The 19,832-nt window shown below is 35.5% G+C and overlaps 1 protein-coding gene across 1 annotated transcript in view; it reads left to right on the top strand.

Moving 5' to 3' along the window:
• Nucleotides 1–17,826: 17,826 nt before the first annotated feature.
• The window catches only part of LOC147583221 (histone deacetylase 9-like), a 198,774-nt gene continuing 196,768 nt past the window's right edge, over nt 17,827–19,832 (top strand). Inside the window, exons 1-3 of the mRNA XM_086694897.1 lie at nt 17,827–18,767; nt 18,965–19,084; nt 19,405–19,502. Coding sequence (XP_086551023.1) covers nt 19,471–19,502 — 32 coding nt within the window. The 5' untranslated portion in view covers nt 17,827–18,767; nt 18,965–19,084; nt 19,405–19,470. The remainder of the gene's footprint in view (nt 18,768–18,964; nt 19,085–19,404; nt 19,503–19,832) is intronic.

Raw genomic sequence — 19,832 nt, 5'->3', positions numbered from 1 at the left:
AAATATCTACCTAAATAACCCAGACATTTGAGTAATAGTTATAAAATGTACATTGCTACTCTTAAAATTTTTGAAATTTCACTTATCTAATTGAATAAATATATGTATGTACCAAAAGATACCAAGAATATTAGAATCACCATCGATTGAATGAAAATCTACTATAGTAAGATGTAAATATAGTGACAAACGTGATCTTAGCCATGGGGCATTTGTTGACATAATATTTCCCCCCAGTGTCATTTATTATCAAGTCTTGGTCATTACTATGCACTTACTATTTTTTAATATCCTATAATGATTACTATTATTATAATGACATATTGTTAAACTTACTATTATCCTCACAGAAGGCTATGATCATGATTTTTCCGGTTCCTAAAAGGAAAACAAACCCAGAAACTCTTTTGCCCCAATTCCTTTTGTTTTTCCGAAGTTTTTTCATATTGAGGCTCTATTTACATAATGAAAAATACCTGATTATTTGGTCAGTATGATCCAAAAACCAATCATGTCTCAGGGAATTAAATTGTTGGACCTTGTGTCAGCTGAAACCACTGATTGTTAAATTAAACAAATAGCTTTTAGTGAGTTAATTGCCTCAAAAACCTTTCCTGATGATCCTCCACCTCCCAACAGAAAATTCGTCATAGTGGATCTACTGTTACGATTTTCATACAGGCGTCAGCCTAAATTGTGTGTAATATAAGCACCATCAAACATGTTAAATGCCTTGTCTCTTTTCTACCAAGAGACTGGTTTTTCATGAGTGTGTTTATTCCTGTCTATAGCCATATCTTTGCCAGGCTTAAGGCTGTAGGCATTATGGGCCACAGATGCCAGCCTTCCTAAGAACTGTTTTCCAGTGCTGTCATCAAGCTTCTTCCTTCTGGATTCTTCAGGGAGCAGGGCTGGCAGCTGTGCAGATGCTTTGGGGTCCACCATTCAGTTAAACTGCTAATGCTGGGCTCCTGTTTTCCTGGCTCCCTTGAGCTCACTCAAAGAAACAAAATGGTATTCCCATATGTCCCTTATTGTTTTCTTGGCAAATCTCCCTACCTCCTTTAACCTCCCAGACTCTAGTATGTAAGAGACAAACTTTCTTTGTGAAATTTCCTTTCCTCTGAAGCTGTAGATTAATAGCATTGATTCTGAAACAAACTGTCTTTTTATAAAATCATTTTTAAGGCTGAAGTTAACTGGTTTTGAGGACTATATTGACATATTTCAAAATATTATGCATACCAGTGAATTGCAGTTAAAGGCAACCCAGAAGACTGACCTTGATTTACTAATTTCAATGTCAAATTTTATAAGTGGTTCAGATATTATTAGGAGATACCCACTGACTTAATAATGTTCAAGTATTCTACAGTGTAGTATTTTATCCTTACATTCCCGTTTAGTTCCTTCCCTTTGGAAAGAATCACAAAGCAAGATTTAATATTTTATTTATAGAATTAGGGGCACCTGGGTGGCTGAGCTGGTTAAGCATCTGACTTCAGCTCAGGTCATGATCTCACAGTTCGTGGGTTCGAGCCCCGCGTCGGGCTCTGTGCTGACAACTCAGAGCCTGGAGCCTGCTTGGGATTCTGTGTCTCCCTCTCTTTGCTCCTCCCCTGCTCACGCTCTCTGTCTCTGTCTCAAAAATAAACACAAAAAATTTATAGATAGAGTTAACAATAAAGATACTATACAGTACTTCTCAAAGACTAATGGAATTGAGTGCAAGTAGATAAAGTCTAGCATTTGTCAGTAATAGGTCTTTAAGATGATGTAATTTGATCCTTTTTTTTTAATGAAGACAGACATGATAGGGCAAGCCAACTATTTACAGTGTTTAGTAGACTTAATGACTTTCTTTTTACTTCCAAATGAAATTTTATTTCAAGAATTGAAGGCTGGGAAGAGGAATATTCTACTCACATTATTGTTGCCATACTATAAAACATGTGGAACTATTTTTCATCACAGATACTAGGTAGTTGAAGAGGAAGACCTCAGAATACACAAAAGGTTTGCAATTACTATTCATTAGGAACTTTGAGTGGGAGCTGGTATAAGGCATGTTAAACAAATGTTAAGTTGTATCATATCCATAATGATCAACTCAAGATTGCAGGTTTTTTAACATCTTCTTAACACTCCTATACCTGAGCCATGCCTGAAAAGTGGAACCTGAGCCAATTGTTTCACAAACTCTTACAAGGAAAACATGTCAGGGAAGCAGGACAGGAGGAGTTCCTCTCTGTTTTTCTTTCTCTGCTCCTGAGTTGATTTCTGGTAATCTAAATCCCCAAATGCATTACCAGGAAGTGATAGGAGGGGAAGGAGTATTCTTTCAATTTTCATGAATGATCTTTCACCTAAAATTGTAACATCCAGTGTTATCAACAAACATATTGTGAACAATTTCTTTTGAACAAATTTCAACTTTAGCTGAAAGAATGGACTTTCATACCACTATGTTGATTGTAATCAGCACCATTTTGGATGGGGAAACAGAATCCACAAGTTCACATGAAACATCATAGATATTTCACAATGTGCTAGAGAATTTTGATGGACATTTTGCCTTACTCCACTTTACCTGAATCAGAAGGAAAGAAATAAATTGCGTACTTAATGTAGCAAGATGAGTAGTGGTATTTATATTTTAAATCCTATTACAGAAAATATTATTACCCCACCACCACCAAAAAAAAAGGGAAGGGAAGGGACTGGAGGGGAAGGGAAGGGGAGAGAAAAGAAGGAGAGGAAGGAAGGAAGAGAAAGAGGAGAGAGAGAGAAAAAGAGAAAAAGGAAAGAAAGAAAGAAAGAAAGAAAGAAAGAAAGAAAGAAAGAAAGAAAGAAAGAAAACCCATACAACAATTAAAACACCCAAACAGGATCCAACAGACAGAATAATCACTTCAAGCAATGGTTTTTAAAAACCAAAATTTTACTATAATACAAAAACTTTAGGATTTTCTATACAAGTAAATGGTACAGAAGCATTATATCTTTACCATGTTTCTGACCTCTTCCCTCTGTGCAACTTAATATAAAGAACCGATAGTTTATTACTATAAATAAGTTTTAAAATGTGTCAAACCAGCTAATGCATGCTTTATTTTTATTACTCTTTTTAAAAAATTTTTTTAAATCTTTATTTATTTTTGAGAGAGTGAGAGAGAGACAGAGTGAGAGCAGAGGAAGAACAGAGAGAGAGGGAGACACAGCATCCGAAGCAGGCTCCAGGCTCCAAGCTGTCAGCACAGAGCCTGACACGGGGCTCGAACTCACGAACCGTGAGATCATGACCTGAGCCGAAGTCGTACACTTAACCGACTGAGCCACCCAGGCGCCCCTTTATTACTCTTGATCTATCATATAAAAGACTTGTACACTTGGCAAGCGTGTTTCTTGAGATGTTAAAGAGGTCACTTAAGAGCATACAGATTTGTTGGGAGGTAAGTTGTGCTAGCCAGCATAGGCTAAATTTGAGATTCTGGTTGCTTTCAGCACTACTTTTTACTAGCGCCAAATAGCTTATTCACCAATATATTTGACAATTATAGTTATTATTTAATAGTAAAGTAGATTAAAATGTTTCCAACTATTTTTTAAATATATAGGTAAAGGAGTGTTTCTTAAAAGTCATTTTCAAAATTGATGCTGCATCAGTATGAATATGGAGTAGCTGGGGTTTTGGCTTCTAATGAAATATTTCAAGCACATAAACCACTGCATATGAATTTCCAATTCAAAAAATGTATTGAAGTAATAATTCAACCATCACATCTTTACTTGGGAAAACATGCTGTAGAGTTTTTCCCTGGTGTTTTTCCATGTTTTGATACATGGTATTTCAATGAGGATTGATACTTAAGTACATTTAGAAATACTTTAGTAGTAATAGGGTGGTAATTATTAGGTTCTAAATTAGCAGTCCATTTAAAAAGAAATTTTAGGGTTGATGGGGGGTGGGAGGGAGGAGAGGGTGGGTGATGGGTATTGAGGAGGGCACATTTTGGGATGAGCACTGGGTGTTGTATGGAAACCAATTTGACAATAAATTTCATATATTAAAAAAAAATAAATAAATAAAGTTCTAGGTTTTAAGTCCAAAAAAAATAAAAATAAAAATAAAAAAATAAAAAGAAATTTTAAAAACAGAATCAAATTAATTGGTTTGACATGCTCAATTAGTCTTTGGATAGTAGGCAGTTAAATTATACATAAAAAAATTATACATAAAACATTTTTTTAAAACAGGACAGGTTTCTTTGATTTTGTTCTTATAGCTTCCAAAAATAGAGTTACATTGAAAAGATTAAAAGTCTAACATTTGACCAACTACTTCTAACACAACAACAACAATAAGAAAAACACAATCTCTTGTCAGTTTATTAATATCACAGAGAATTTCTGTACTATGTACTGCAGTTATGTTTTTATAAAGAATAAATAAAATTATTAAGTTGCTAATGGGACTACAGGCTATATTACAAGTAGTTTAAGCTCTAGATCATTGTTTAATATTTTTGAAATGTATACATAATTTTTACTTTTTTCTCTTTTGGATTCTATATGTATTGGCCTATTCTGTTATATAATGTGTTCTTGACTTTCTACATTACCCTCATCAGTTGTCATTAGGCCCTTATTTACCATGATTTCTGAAATTTAAATTACTCTATACCATTTGGAATTACTAATGGTTCTTACTATCCATCACATACCTACTTGGCCATGAGGATGTTAGAGAAATAAAAATAGACATTTCTCCTGTTCATGAGACCATCGTAATGAATGGAACAAATAAAAGGATCACATTGTTTTACATTTTCCAAATTTTCATTTACCATCCATGTGAGGGCAAACTGAGCTTATGTAGAAGAATTTGACTTTGGTTAGGTGAGGTAAACAAAACAAAACAAAACAAAACAAAAAACAAAAAACCCAAATCTTTAATGTGGTTCTACTGGTTTGCTTACTGCCTGGGGAGGGTTTCACTGTGTATATAATGAATTTACAAAGTTTGGCATTTTGAGAAATTTGACCAGAAAATAAAAATAAATATGTCATCTGTTATGAAAATAGACAATAGTCTAAAATGATTGGATTCCTTTCCCTCTCATTCAAATCCAGTTTTACATACAGACAATGTCACAGATTCCCTCTCCATGACTATATATGGGAGCAGATAGTCTCCTGCATTTCCCCATATGATGACATCAGAGAACACATCCTTCTCTTTAACCAAGGAGAAGCATCCACAATACTGATCCAGACAACAACAATAGTAAAAATATGGATGAGTACACTCTGGAAACACCATTGCTGTTAGTGACTAAAGTATTGCCAAAACTCTATGATTAGTAATGTTCGTGATTGAAGAGAATTTAAAACCTGAAAGAGATTTTTTAAATCAGATTCTTAAGATAAAATACATCTCCATTAAATTGATACAAAGTTACAGAAAAGTATTTCAGCATTTGTTTGCTTAGATTAACTACTTAATCTTCATAACTGAATAAAATACACATCAAGGAGTTTTTTCATGAAGTAAAGTAGAAAATTCAATAGGATATGAAATGTGTAGGTTTTACTACTATAATCTGAGATGCTCAGAAATTAAAGGACATTAAGTAAAGACATATGAACTTCAAGTTTTGAGAAAACTATTTTATAATGAAATGAAATGATTATTGTTAGCATTAGATGAGAAAATAATAAATTGATCATCTGAGTCCTTTATTGTATATAGGTTTTTTAATGTTATTGAGGCTAGTAGACTTTTGAATTTTTTGAATGTACAGTTAATTATTAAAATGGCTCATTGAGAAATATTCATTGAAGACATATATTGTTTTTTTAAAAATTTTTTTTAATGTTTATTTATTTTTGAGAGAGAGAGTGACAGAGACAGAGCATGAGTGGGAGAGGGGCAGAGAGAGGAGGAGACACAGAAGATGAAGTGAGCTCTAGGCTCCAAACTGTCAACACAGAGCCCAAAGTGGGGCTTAAACTCATGAACCATGAGATCATGACTTGAGCCAAAGTCGGACACTTAGCCAACTGAGCTACCCAGGTGCCCCATTATATATATTTTTGAGCCAAGGAAAACCCTGGTTCAAGTGGTATCCCATACATAAATCTTTTTGCATGGGGCGCCTGGGTGGCTCAGTCAGTTGAGTGACTTCTGCTCGGGTCGTGATCTTGTGGTTTGTGGGTTCGAGCCCCATGTCAGGCTCTGTGCTGACAGCTCAGAGCCTGGAGCCTGCTTCGGATTCTATGTCTCTCTCTTTCTCTCCCTGCACCTCCCCCACTCACACTCTGTCTCTCTCTCAAAAAATAAATAAACATTAAAAAAAAAATCTTTTTGGGGCGCCTGGGTGGCGCAGTCGGTTAAGCGTCCGACTTCAACCAGGTCACGATCTCGCGGTCCATGAGTTCGAGCCCCGTGTCGGGCTCTGGGCTGATGGCTCAGAGCCTGGAGCCTGTTTCTGATTCTGTGTCTCCCTCTCTCTCTGCCCCTCCCCCGTTCATGCTCTGTCTCTCTCTGTCCCAAAAATAAATAAACATTGAAAAAAAAATTTAAAAAAAAAAAAAAATCTTTTTGCCAGACAATAAAGGGTACAGAAAAATACAAAATAAATTCCTTGTTAAGAGGCTCATAATCCAGTGTGAAAATCCAAGATTTCTGTCAGAAAACTAGTGTCATTTTAAACTACTTTTGTACAATAGTTCATCAAATCACAGACTCCATTAATTGTAAGGAACAAAATAGTTATGTGTTTCTAAGAAAGAAGATGCTCCCATGTCTTTTTTTATTTTTCTTAGTTTATTTATATTTATTTTGAGAGAGAGGGTAAGGGACAGAGAAAGAGGAAGAGAGAGAGGATCCCAAGCAAGCTCTGCTGTCAGTGCAGGGGGCAACATGAGGCTCAAACTCATGAGCCATGAGATCATGACCTGAGCCAAAATCAAAAGTTGGACGTTTAACCAACCTACTGAGCAACCCAGGGACCCCGATGCTCTCAATTCTTAATACGCAGCTTCCCACAAAAAGCTGGGATGGAAAAGTTGGGATCTTTGAGATAAAGAAGAACTTACAGCAAGAGCAGATCAAAGAAATGGCCAGAGATAAGGACCATAATGGTATCTATTCACAAATTTATTTGATCATTCTTTACTGACCACTGGCTATCTGCCAGGCACTGTATAAATCTAGATGATAAAATGGTGATCCAAGTTATATAGGAGTGACCCCACTGTGGGGGCATTAATTATATAAGTTACAATAATCAAAAGTAAAAAACAAATAACCACACTAAGGTATATTATTACAAACTAAGACAAGTTCTCAGAAACAAGGGTTGGCAGATCTCTAAGTACATATTACACAGGAAACTGATGCTGACCTACTGAGGCTCAAGGATGGTTTCTCTGCAGAAGTGATGTTAGAACTGAAATGTGCAGGTAAGGAGGTGTTATCTGGGTGAATGGAGAGAATACATAAGTGGAAGACATTCTATCCCAAAGTAGGAGCATGTGCAAAGTCCTGTGGCTAGGGGAAACAGGCTCATTGGAGGAAACAAAAAGCCACTGGCTGGGGTGGAGAAAGCAAAGTGGATGGTGGTGCAAGGTGAAGCCGAAAAGGTGAGCAAAGGCCAGATTGTACAGTGTTCCTAGTTTTAAATGCTTGTTTTTAGGTGCCAGATATTCTGGGTTGGACTCCCAGCCCTGTCACTTGCCTAGGTATGAACCTTAAGCAAATTCTTTAATCTTTCTATGCCTTGATTTCCTCGTTCATGAAATGAAGATAAAAATGTTATCTCCCTGCAAGAGTTGTTAGGATTAGATTAGCAATAATAATCCACAATAATTATTATTTATCATATTTTTATTTATCAGGGAAGTATGTTGAAGGAAGAAAGGGACAAAGTAACTAGAAGTGTTTATGGACTGGATGTTTGTGCCCCAAAATTTATAATGTTGAAACTTTAGCCCTGCTAGGCTGTATATAAAGAAAGGGTCTGTGAGGAGGTGATAAAGGCTACATGAAGTCATAGTGTTGAGACCTTAATCTAATAGGACTAGTGTTCTTGTAAGAAGAGGAAGAGATTAGAATTCTCTCTCTCTCTCTCTCTCTCTCTCTCTCTCTCTCTCTCTCTCTCTGCCCTTGTGTACGTACACTCAGAAGAAAGTCCACATGAGGACTCTAGGAAAAAGTCAGACATCTGCAGGCTGGGAAGAGTTCTCAACACAAACCCAACCGTGCCAGACCTTAATCTCAACTTCTAGCCTTCAGAACTAGAGAAATTTCTGTTGTTTAAGCCCTCCAGCCTGTGGTATTTGGTTATAGTAGCCTGAGCAGACTAATACACCAAAGGAGTAAATTGGAGGAAAAGGGGGACAAGATATCTGAAAATATCTGCAAGGAAGTGAATATATTGATGGGCCCTGAATTCTAACCAGATAAGGAGGGAACTGAACATGGTGACAAGGATGAATGATGAATAGCAAAAGTTAAATAAAATCAGTGGATTGAATGTCTTGGTGCAGTTGGGGCATTAACTGGAAAATAGGATTGTAGTAGAGTTGTATGTTTGACGCTAAGATTATGGAGTAGATGTCTCAATGGTAATGGCAAAGTCTAGTAGTATGACTGTAAATGGAAGATGGAGTCACTGATGATGAGGAGTCAGAGAACTGAGAAATCAAGTGTCTATATGTATGTATATTGAAGTCAATAAATAATTATTGGAGGAGTGATGGAGAGAAAGGCAGAAATTCAAAAGGCAGAATATTCAAGGAGTAGATAGAGATGTAAGTACATAGATTTGAGTGATATTTAGAAGCAAAATCAACAGGAATTGGTCATGAGTTAAAAGTAAAGGGAGGAAGACTAGGGAGAGGGAGCCATTTAGGATAACTCATTAGCTTCTGTCTTGAGCCACTGGATGAATCACGGTATCATTGGTAGGTTAGAGAAGATCCGAAGTTTGATCTTGGATGTATTGAATTTGAAGTGAACTTGCAAGTGAGTATTTAAGTGAAAATATTGAGTAGGTGGACTGATATTTTGGTCTGGTTCAGTGCAGGGCTTACCCTGGAAATATAAATCTGTGAAGTATCTGATGATGGATGGTGATTGAATCCACAAAAGTGGTGGCATTGCCTCCGAAGTCAGCGTGGAAAGAGGAGAAGTCTAAGACTGAGTCCTGAGTACTTTCATTATTTAAAGGGCAAGCTGAGGAATATGAACATTCAAGGGAAGCTGATTAAGAAATGGAAAGAGAGATAAATAAACCTGGAGAACATGAAATCATGAAAGCTAAGAGAAGAGAGTGTTTTTGAAAGGAATATATAGCCAGTAGCATTTAAAGCTGAAAGGGTCCAGGTAGGCTGAAAGCATAACCAATATCTTTGGATTTAGTGACATGGAAGCCATTGGCAACCTTAGTAAAAATGTCTTTACTGGACTACGGAAGTGGAAAATAAATTAGAGGTAGGTAATTGAGGCAGAGGTGAGGATAAGGAAAAAGGAGACAGAAAGGTTGCCCACCATTTCAAAAATTTTGCTTGCTAAAAGGGAAGAAAAGTGTGGCAGTTGGAGGGATCAGTGGAGTGGAGGTATATAGTATATTGTATAAATGTGTATATTTGTATAGTTTTGGTTAATATATATATATATATATATATATATACATATATATATTATTTTCAAGATGGTGGAAATGAGCTTGTTTAAATCTCAATTGTGTGTGTGTGTGTGTGTGTGTGTGTGTGTGTGTATAATTTGGAATCTTAATATGAGTTTAATATGATAGTGAGAAAAACACAAAGATGGTGAAAACGTAGGAGGGAGTGGGATCCTAACTACAGGTGGTAAAATAGATTTTAGGAGGACTAACACTTCCTCTAATGTAACAGGAGGCAAAGGGAGCCAGACTGCCACAGGGCTCAGTTTCAGTCATCTGACTGTGTTTATCTCTTCTCTCTGTGTGTGATCTAATCCTTTTTTACAAGAAAGTATTGTGGGGGGTGGATGCAGCAGGCTTTATACTTTTAAAGCAGCCATGAGACACAAGGAGAACACCAGCTCTGTCTAGTACTGCATCAGGGTTGTGAGGTGTGAGAGAGGAAGCAGCTACTATTGGAACAAATTGTGGAAGAAGCAGCCCTGCTAGGCTTCAGCTAAGGAAAGGGGGGCCCTCAGAAAAGATGTGGAAAATGTTAATAAGAGCACAGTGGAAGCTTTGGATGGATCGCAATGATTGTGAAAATGTTTGCAAGAAGATAATTTTCAGCCCCAAATCAAGCAGTTTCAGAAGCAGTTTAGCAGAATGGTGGAGGTTACTGTGGAAGATTATAAAGTGAAAGGCAAACGCCTCTGTCAAGGAATTTGGCTGTATGGGAGAAGATAGAATTCAAATTCTCTTTGTCTTCTTTTCCTCTGTAGTCTAGTCAATTATTTATGTGATTTTATTTCCATCTTGTTCTTTAACATGATTTCTATTCAGATTGGTTTTTTTTTGTACATAATACTTGATTTTTTTAAGTTTTATTTAAATTCCAGTTAACCTACAGTGTAATATTTGTATATAATACTTTCTAAAATCCTTTCTTCTGAGTCATTGTTCATATTTTTCCTCTTGCCCGGAATACCCTTTAAATAATTTCTTTACCTTTGTGAACACAGCTCTTCCTGGAAGACCAATTCAAATCTATCTCTTAACTTTCTCTTTGGTTTATTTTTTTTTCATTATGAAATAATTAATGTTTGTTGTAAAAACATTTGGAAAAGATATGAAATTATAAATTTAAACTAACCCACATGATACCATCACTCAGATATATCATAGTGTGTCTATTATTTTTAACACTATTATTTCCAAAGTCGATGTCTTTCTGTTCTACTTAATATTCGTAATAACATTTTAATGACTGTATAATATTCCATGGTATAGATGTACCATGGTTCATTTAAACATTCTTCTAATATTAGCTAACTTAGATAATTCCCATTTTTTCCTGTTGTAAATAAAACATTATCTTTTATATAAATACTTGTCAACAAAGTTAATAACACCTTTACGGCAAAAATCCTTTAAATATTTTAGTAATTCAAAGGGTAAATGTTTTTAAAAGGCTCTGAATCTATAAAGATGGATTATTTTCCAGAAAGGCTATATTATCTTCTTCTAAGCAGCATTTTTGAGGATATAAAGTACCATTGCATTGTCAGTATAGAGTATTGCAAAAAATTCCAATGTCTTGGGTCAAAAAATGTTTTTCTGTTAGGATTTAGTTTGCTTTTATTTGATAATTTAGTTGAATATTTTTTCATATTGATCACTGAATTTTTTCTTCTTTATAGCCCTTTACCTGTAAAACATACTAGTTTTAATTGAATTGTCAAAGATTATTAGTATTGTGAATCCAGTTACAGAAATTCATTACATGCTAATTACATTGCCGTGTATCATATTTGTTATTTTCATCCTGTTGTTTTTCCAAACAGGATGTTTGCACTTATCATAATATGTACTTAATAATCTATCCCCAGAAGTCCAATAGCACACTAAAGCCTTATTCTACAATCTTAAAATTTCAGTCTCTTTAGTCTTGACTATTCATTAATAGTTTCTCTCATATTAGTCTTTTATTGCCAGACAGATAGTAAGTACCTTAAGAACAATAATAGGAAATATGTTTATCATCATGTCTACATTTGTAATTGATATTGATTTAACTCCTAATTTGCTTCTGAGATTATCATTATCTATATGCTTATCAAAATATATAGCAAATTAGCTCATTGTATGTTGGTTACCATAATGTTCTAGAATATTTATGTAAATTTATGTATATTTAAAGTCCTAAGGAATAAATCATTTGTCTTGATACTATCTTTATGACTGCAGTAAGATTTGGAAAAAAAAATCCCTGGGGTGTATTAAAATTATTTCAAAAGTTTTAGGTTTCTATATTAAAAAAATATCTTTGAGCATGTTACTTGAATCATACTTAAGTGAAAGGTGGTGTGAACCATCTGATGAATGATTTTTTTTTTTTTCACATCAAGCAACCCAATTTTTCTGAGCATGCTGGCTTTGTAAGGATTTATAGTTCCTTGCCTTCATGCTGGAGTTACTTCAGCTTTCCTTGATGCATTCCAACTAATCTGGAGGTTAAGGCATTCCTTGATCATGGATAGATCTGATTGCTACTCAGCCCTGGAATTCTTTATAAAATTCCAGAATGTGGGCTAGAAATTGACTTAGGGAATCCAATAAAGTTGCAAGTCTTGGCAGTCATCCAAGCTAAATTTATAGACTGGAAGAAATATGGGCTTTCCATTGTTCTCTTTTTCACCTTTCTGGCGTTTCTTTTGTGTGTATGTGAGTGTGTGAGTATAAATTTATCATTTTGCTGACAATGGAATGGAAATAACCATTAAGAGAATCCGGCTAAAGAATTTTCACTTTGGATCTTCCCTGGTCTTTCAAAATTTTGACCCAAACCTGCACGAAGAGTGAATTTCTTCTCCCTCTGTACAATGTTGTTGTCATAAAATAAGAAGTTGTTCTTGAAAATGAATCATGCTAGGGTAACAGCTGACCTGCATATTTGCCAGTTAGGTACAACTCCCAAATCCCTGTTCTTCCCCTGGCTCAGCGGGAGCCTTCTTTTTGAGACATGATCTGAGAAAATGTGATCATATATATTGTTTCTGTTCACTCTATGAAATGACAATAGGGGCAAGAAAACAAGCTCTGAAATCTGTTACAGACTTGAATCTTTTCATGTGTGCCTGATGCTCTGTAGAACATGGAGATCCAAGCCATCCTCCCATATCTGATCACTGAAAACCTGTCTTGTTTTTACAGAATGGGTTTGCTGTTGTAAGGCCCCCAGGCCATCATGCTGAAGAATCCACAGCCATGTAAGTACCAGGGACTGTTGCCCATCTCCAAGCGCCACGGTTCCTGGCGGTCACCTGCCCCGTGCATGTCTCTGAAGCCTCTAATTGTTAGCAGATGGACTGAAAAATCTTGCAAGGTACTCCTAGAAGCAGATTTATGGCTTCAGAGATCATATAGCATTTTAAAAAATGCTCTGAACATTATTTATAATGGTTTTCCTGGCTGATTTGCTTTCTTATTTCTCTGTTCTTCTCTATTCCGCAGGGGGTTCTGCTTTTTTAATTCAGTTGCAATTACCGCCAAATACTTGAGAGACCAACTAAATATAAGCAAGATATTGATTGTAGATCTGGTATGTATTCCTGGCCAGAGCTGCATTTTCACTGACTTCAGATAAAAGGGAATGAATTTGTATTTCTCTGTTACGTTGTCTTGCTTTTAGCACTTGCAAACAACATCCTTTGAATGTGGAAACTCATTAAATTCAGGATTGCAGTTCTGAAACCATAAACATTCACGTTTCACTTTCATGGTGTTAACTGCAATTTAATGAGAAGAAGGCGCAGATCAGGGCAACTTTTATGATCCTTAAATGAATTGATACTTCCACAGTTAAAATAACCCAACAGAACCTGAATTTACTTTTCCCTGCAGAATATAGACTTTAAATAGTCAGATGTGCTGGAAAGAATGCTGTTGCTTTGGTAACCAATTGGCCACTTCCCCTGGTTAGCAATCATGTTGCTTGTTGTGCAACAGTGGTATTATTAAAACAAGTCAGCATGTCATTCTTTCTGAAAGATCTCAGATCATGTATGCCAGTTTGGGATGACTCCCGGCAGGAACCTTGAGTGATTAAAAGTCAGAGGCATTAGATTAGTCTTGCATTTTAACATGATGCATTCTTACACAATAGAGTTATAATTTGTTTAACAAATGGTTTGTTTAAATGCAGATGACACTTGGCATGTTGTCTATAGTATATTCATGAATAATGAGCTGGAGATCTGCCCCATACAAAAAGGCCAGCCCAGGAAAGGGCGAAAGAAAACTGACTGGTGATTTATGAGCCCCGTTTTCGGTTTGCCTCCAGTTCACGAGGAGGTGTAATAGGTTGTCTGACAAAGCATAGACAGGAAATGAACCCTGGCATCCAAAGCGAACCTGCTACATCTGCACTTAATTAATTTTTGCAGGTGATAAAAGATTTAAAGGCAAAATATGTTAAAAGTTTTTTTGAAGTGCAAGGCTTAATAGTCTAAATCTTGTTCATATCTGCACTCATAATTAAATCTTATTGGGAAGTCGTGGCCTCACCATCCAGCCCTCTGATTCAGTTAAGCAAACACACTAAAGGGTTTTAGAAAGCATGAACAAAGCCATGTGAAGAAATACTTAGTTAAATTGAAATGAAGATAAAAGGAATGAAAGACTGATAACTGTTTCTAATGCTTGGTAGGAATGGATGTTTTCTACGTACTGCATCATAGCCTCCCTAGAAGCACTTTGGTGCTGAAAATTTTCCATGTATTTTCCAAATATGCTTGAGTTTCACTGTAGGTCATAGTTCACCATTAAAGAAATGTGTTGAAGGTCTAGATATACTACAGCAGCAAGGTCTTAAAGGTCTTAAAATTTTACAAAAATGAGAACATCAATACCTCTATTCCCATGTACACACAAAATGACATTTTCAATAATTGATAATTATAGATTTACATGATTTATAACCTAGTAAATTTAAAAAGTAATATAATATGCTTCTAGTACCATAAAGATAAGCCAAAAACTTGATGAAGACCAAGGATTGTAGGAAAATTTTTCTAAGTTTTCTAAATTTGTCAAAATTATGCAGGAAGGAGATTGGTAAACTGTTTGTCCTATCCTTAAAAATTATTTTAGTATTAATTTCTAAGGAATCTCTTCTATCATTTTATGCTTCTGTGAAGATAATCAATAACTGTTAAGGTCCCTTTGAAAACACATTTGTAATACCCAAACTCTAAAGTAATAAATTGTATAATCGACTTAAAAGCTAAAATGCCTTGCTTGTGATCGATACTTTGTACCTCATAGGATTTGTATATAAAATTTTGCTTGTTTGAACATGTGATGCATATCTATATTAAATATCTAATGTTTATATTCTTATATATTAATATAAGACTACTCTAGATAATTCAATATGATTTGTAAAAATAAATTGTTTGGTAGCTCCAAGGAATGTCCTATAAGCTTACTGGCCTTTGATTATAAATTTGCTCTATTATTCAGTCATAAAGGATACTAATTTCCCAGCGGGCTATAGTAGAGGAGAAGTTTCTGTTTCAGATCCTCCAAATATATGAGGTTCTATCCAAAGGGTTGCCTCTGAGATCACCACCAGCCCACATATTCTAACTTTCAAGTCTTCCAAATTCTGCAGCTGCAGGGATACTTTGAGGAAATTCCCTTGTTTTCTTCCAGCTGCCGAGAAGGAAGTTTTAAAGTGCCACGTGGCTCAGAGACATCCGTTCTCCCTGGCTGACAGGTCTATTCTGCAAGTTAGCAAAGGAGAAGTGAAGGTTCTTCAATGGTACAATAATTTCATTCCTGCATATCTGCAGTTATTCACTTTAGGCTAATCAGTGTGAACTAGCTCCACAATTCTTGGGCCAACAGAGGGCAAAACTACTCCATTGTCCAGCAGCTAGTTTCATCATTTTTATATGCCTAGTAAATAGATAAATAGAGATCCAGAGCTCTACTTCACCTCCTATTTGGGGCCACAGGCAAATTCCGAGGCGTTGAGTATTTTGGGCAGGAATGATTCTAGTTGATCTTTGGAGCTTATTCATTCCAATTCTCCTTCTGGGGAAGATTCCAGAGACATTCAGAGTGGTGAGGAGAGGGAGCAGGTGCACTTGCTTTTCAACTCATAAGAAACTGTTCATTGTGTTCAGGGCATGAACCGTCCTAGAAAGTAGGATTTGCTTCCCTGACTCAGGTAGCTTTTATGCAATGTGACTTTCAATTGAAAATAAAACATTTAGACTTTCTTCATTAAAAAGTCACTTCAAATGTCCCTAGATTTTGGGCAATTCTATTTTTAGTCAAGCACCAAATTTGACAAGAGAATTGTCACAAGTGCCTGTTCTAGATAATTATAAGTGACATTAGCTGGCCAAATATATGATTTATTTAAAGCTGTTTAACATTATAATGAAAACACATTGGTCCTAAATCTTTATAGAAAATAAATTTTCATAATATATTTTAACAAGTAAAATATTGAAATGATTTTTCATCATTTCTCAGTAAATCCTAGTAAATTTTGAGGCATTTAATGATTCATTTCATCTCATTATTGTAGTAATTCCTCACAATCACCAATAGTTTTCTTATATTAGTGTAGCATATATTTGTTGCTATGGAGAGAAAATATTCACATCATACCTGAGTAGTAAGTACTTTTTATAAATATTTTACAGCAGGGAAAGTTGAAAAAGTATTCTCAAGGTTATATTATAAATTGTTGCCCCAAACAAAAGGCATATTTGGACTTGTCTTTATTCCTAAATACTTTGTGAATATGAACATGGAATCAAAAATTTATCCAAGTATTTTTAGAATGGGTTTGTGTATTTTAATTATATCTGTTGGATCCGTATTATACTGTGGGCAAGATTAGATTTCTTATTCAGAAAAGTATGCAATAAGCACCCAACGCATTTTCAAGAGCAAATGATTTTATATATAAGACAATTTATCATCTTTTATTTGACCTTCTTAAATAAGCCTTTATAACATCACTAAAGAAACAAGAGTAATTAATGCCTTATTTTTCTGGTTTTCAAAATGTAGACCTATTTAGGGCCAGAACAATTTTTTCTTCCAATGCTGACTAAAACTTCTGTCATTGTAGTAATAATGCAAGCCTTCCTTCATTACTATTTTTTATAGTATTTTGTTTCCCCATCCTCTAGGTATCTAGTAGCAAATTAAAAAGACATTATGGTTTAGTTTCATTTTTGCTCACATAAAGGAAAATAGCTATACTATCTTTGCCTTCCTTTTTTTTTTTTTTTTGAACATTCACAAATCCCTGGATTAATATATTTTCACCAAGCTATATTTTCTCCTGATGTGTATGCCTTCAGCCACAAGTTTCTGGATGCATATTTTATGATTCCTTATATGATATATAATATGATCCCAATATTTTATGATTCCTTAATTGATTTTGGATATGTGTATAATATGAAAGGAGGAGACGATTAGTATATGTCTACACTGTGGATAGCAAGCTCAGTGCAGGCTTTCAGAAACCAACAAAGTGAGACCTTGATGGTATTTAGTGAGAGAGTTCTGGGCTGGGAGTTGAAGACAAGTTATGTAAACCTCAATAAAGAGCAATGATGACCACCAATCTTACTTCACACATTTGCTAAGAGGATCGAAGTGGTAATTAATGTAAAGTGTAAGTTAATATATAATGGTTATGAGTTTGGCTTTGGGAGTAAGAAGTGAATTCAAGATCCAGTCTTGCAACTTTTCCTCTGTATAGTCTTAGTAAATTACTGAAACTCTCTGAACCTCAGTCTACTTATCTTTTAAATTAGGGATAATATCATATACCTCATATACTTGTTATATAATCCATTCAGACTAGTTAATATAAAGTGTCTGACACAAAAGTTGTAGGGATCATTGTTGAAACTAGTAAGATTTTTACTGATACAAAATAAAGTACAATATAAGTACATAGTGACAAGTGACTAAAACTTTTTAAACAAAACTGGAAATTGTATATGTTGCACATGTAGCAGTAATGTTATTTTGAATACAAATATATAAGTTATTAACTTTTGAGAGTGGTCTGTGTTATTTTGTTTGGAGATATTAGGAAGCATATTAATTGAGATTAACACTTGAGCTCTTTCAGTGAAGATAATTTAAAAAATGCTCTTAGTTTTCTTTTTCCCATTTCTTTTATCATTTCCAGCATGTATCTATCTCATAAAACAATAGAACCAAATAACTGTTACATTTTAAATCATTATCATATACAAATGTCCTAAGAATTTGTTTTCATTCATTTTAATGATACAAGCTGTTTTGTTTGTTTGTTTGTTTGTTTGTTTGTTTCTTTGTAGGAAGGGCAGTATGGTGAGGGGAAAGAAAAAAGAGAAGGAGGCTGGGGAAGAGAGCCATGATATAATATTAAAATTAGGCAGATTGGACAAGGTTGCATAAAGCTCCATGCCATCTTTCTGCGTTGGCCCAGATGATTTAATAGCTGATGAGCTCATGCTCCTGTGTCTTCGACTCTTGCCGTCACAATTTTACCAAAATAAAGTATGAAGTCCTTTTTGCATCTGGCGTCTCTTTTGAAGTGATTCTAACTGCTGAGGGATTGCTAACTGAACTGAATGCTCCAAGAAAGCCAATTTACTCAGCTGGTTGCAAAGCCTTTGACCTTAATGGTGGGACTTGGCAAATCAATGCATACACGTATGTTTAGTGTTCTGTCAAGAATTGTGAAAATGCTCTGGAAGCCATAGATCCTTCTGCAAAATACTAGTTTGTAGTTTAAACATTAGTCTTTCTTCAGAGGCCAATGAGGCTAGTTAATTAAGCCTGAGGGGTTATGAACTGTTGGCAGTTAATAAGTCATAAAATTCCTCCATAAAACAGGATGCGAGATTCCATCACTGAAGCAAAGAGTACAAAGGGCCGGTGTATAAATATCTAATTGTACCAAAGGACTGGGCTTTCTCAGTGACTGCTCATCTGGAGTCTCCAGGGCATGTTCGCTGTGGTTTCCTGATTTTTAGAAGCCAGTTTAAAAAATGAGTGCATTAAAGGGTAATTTGCCTGAAAGGTTCAGGAAGTAAAGGGGGTGGTGTGGAAGCAAGCTGAATGGGAGAAAGAAAGGGGGACATAGTGAGAAGACAGAAAATGAGAAGGAGGGTGGGGTAGAAAGGGAACTAGAAATGAGAAAAGTTGTCTCCACGCAGAGTTAGACATGACTGTATTTGTCATCTGTTTTCTTTTCCCTGTAGGATGTTCACCATGGAAATGGTACACAGCAGGCCTTTTATGCTGACCCCAGCATCCTGTATATTTCACTCCATCGCTATGATGAAGGGAACTTTTTCCCTGGCAGTGGAGCCCCAAATGAGGTTCGGTTTATTTCTTTAGAGCCCCACTTTTATTTTTATCTTTCAGGTAATTGCATTGCATGATTACCCCTAATTTTCTTGTCCTTTGCTGGTGTTTTAAATTACACGAGATTACTGAATTGTCCCATGGGACCAAGAACCAGTGCAGAACAAGTGCATAACCCAGAGCACTGGTTGTCAAGCAAGGTTGGGCTGATTTGACATGTTGTTTGATGTTTATTTCGAGAGCTCACATGTGTTTGTTTTCCTCTCTTCTTGCTTTCTTCCCTGCACCCTCATCTGCCCACTGTGTTGTTGTTGTTTTTTTTTTTTCTTCCTAGGTTGGAACAGGGCTAGGAGAAGGATACAATATAAATATTGCCTGGACAGGTGGCCTTGATCCCCCCATGGGAGATATCGAGTACCTTGAAGCATTCAGGTTGGTACTTCTTTTTCTGAGAGTGGCAAATTAGAAAACAAATGTCCATTGAAACAACACGAGTTGTAAAAGAGAAATGTAAGTTTTAAACAAGGGAAAGTGGCTAAAGGAGCCATTCCATCAAAGCTCTAAAAAATGTTTGGTTTAGGGGAACTGAATATTGCTACAAAGCCACATAAAGAATATGTGTAAGAAAAAAAGGTACATCAAAACCTAATTGTAGTTGTATAGGTATATGGCCAATGGCGTAGGCATGCTATCCCCTCTCTACAAAAAAGAAAAGGGAAGAATTTTATTAAGTAGTTCTGGAAACTTCTGCTTATTATAACA

Source organism: Puma concolor, chromosome A2 (genome assembly GCF_028749965.1).
Source record: "Puma concolor isolate L17-30 chromosome A2, mPumCon1.1.hap2, whole genome shotgun sequence".
NCBI classification, from domain to species: Eukaryota; Metazoa; Chordata; class Mammalia; order Carnivora; family Felidae; genus Puma; species Puma concolor.
This window is presented reverse-complemented; position numbering and strand designations above follow the sequence as displayed.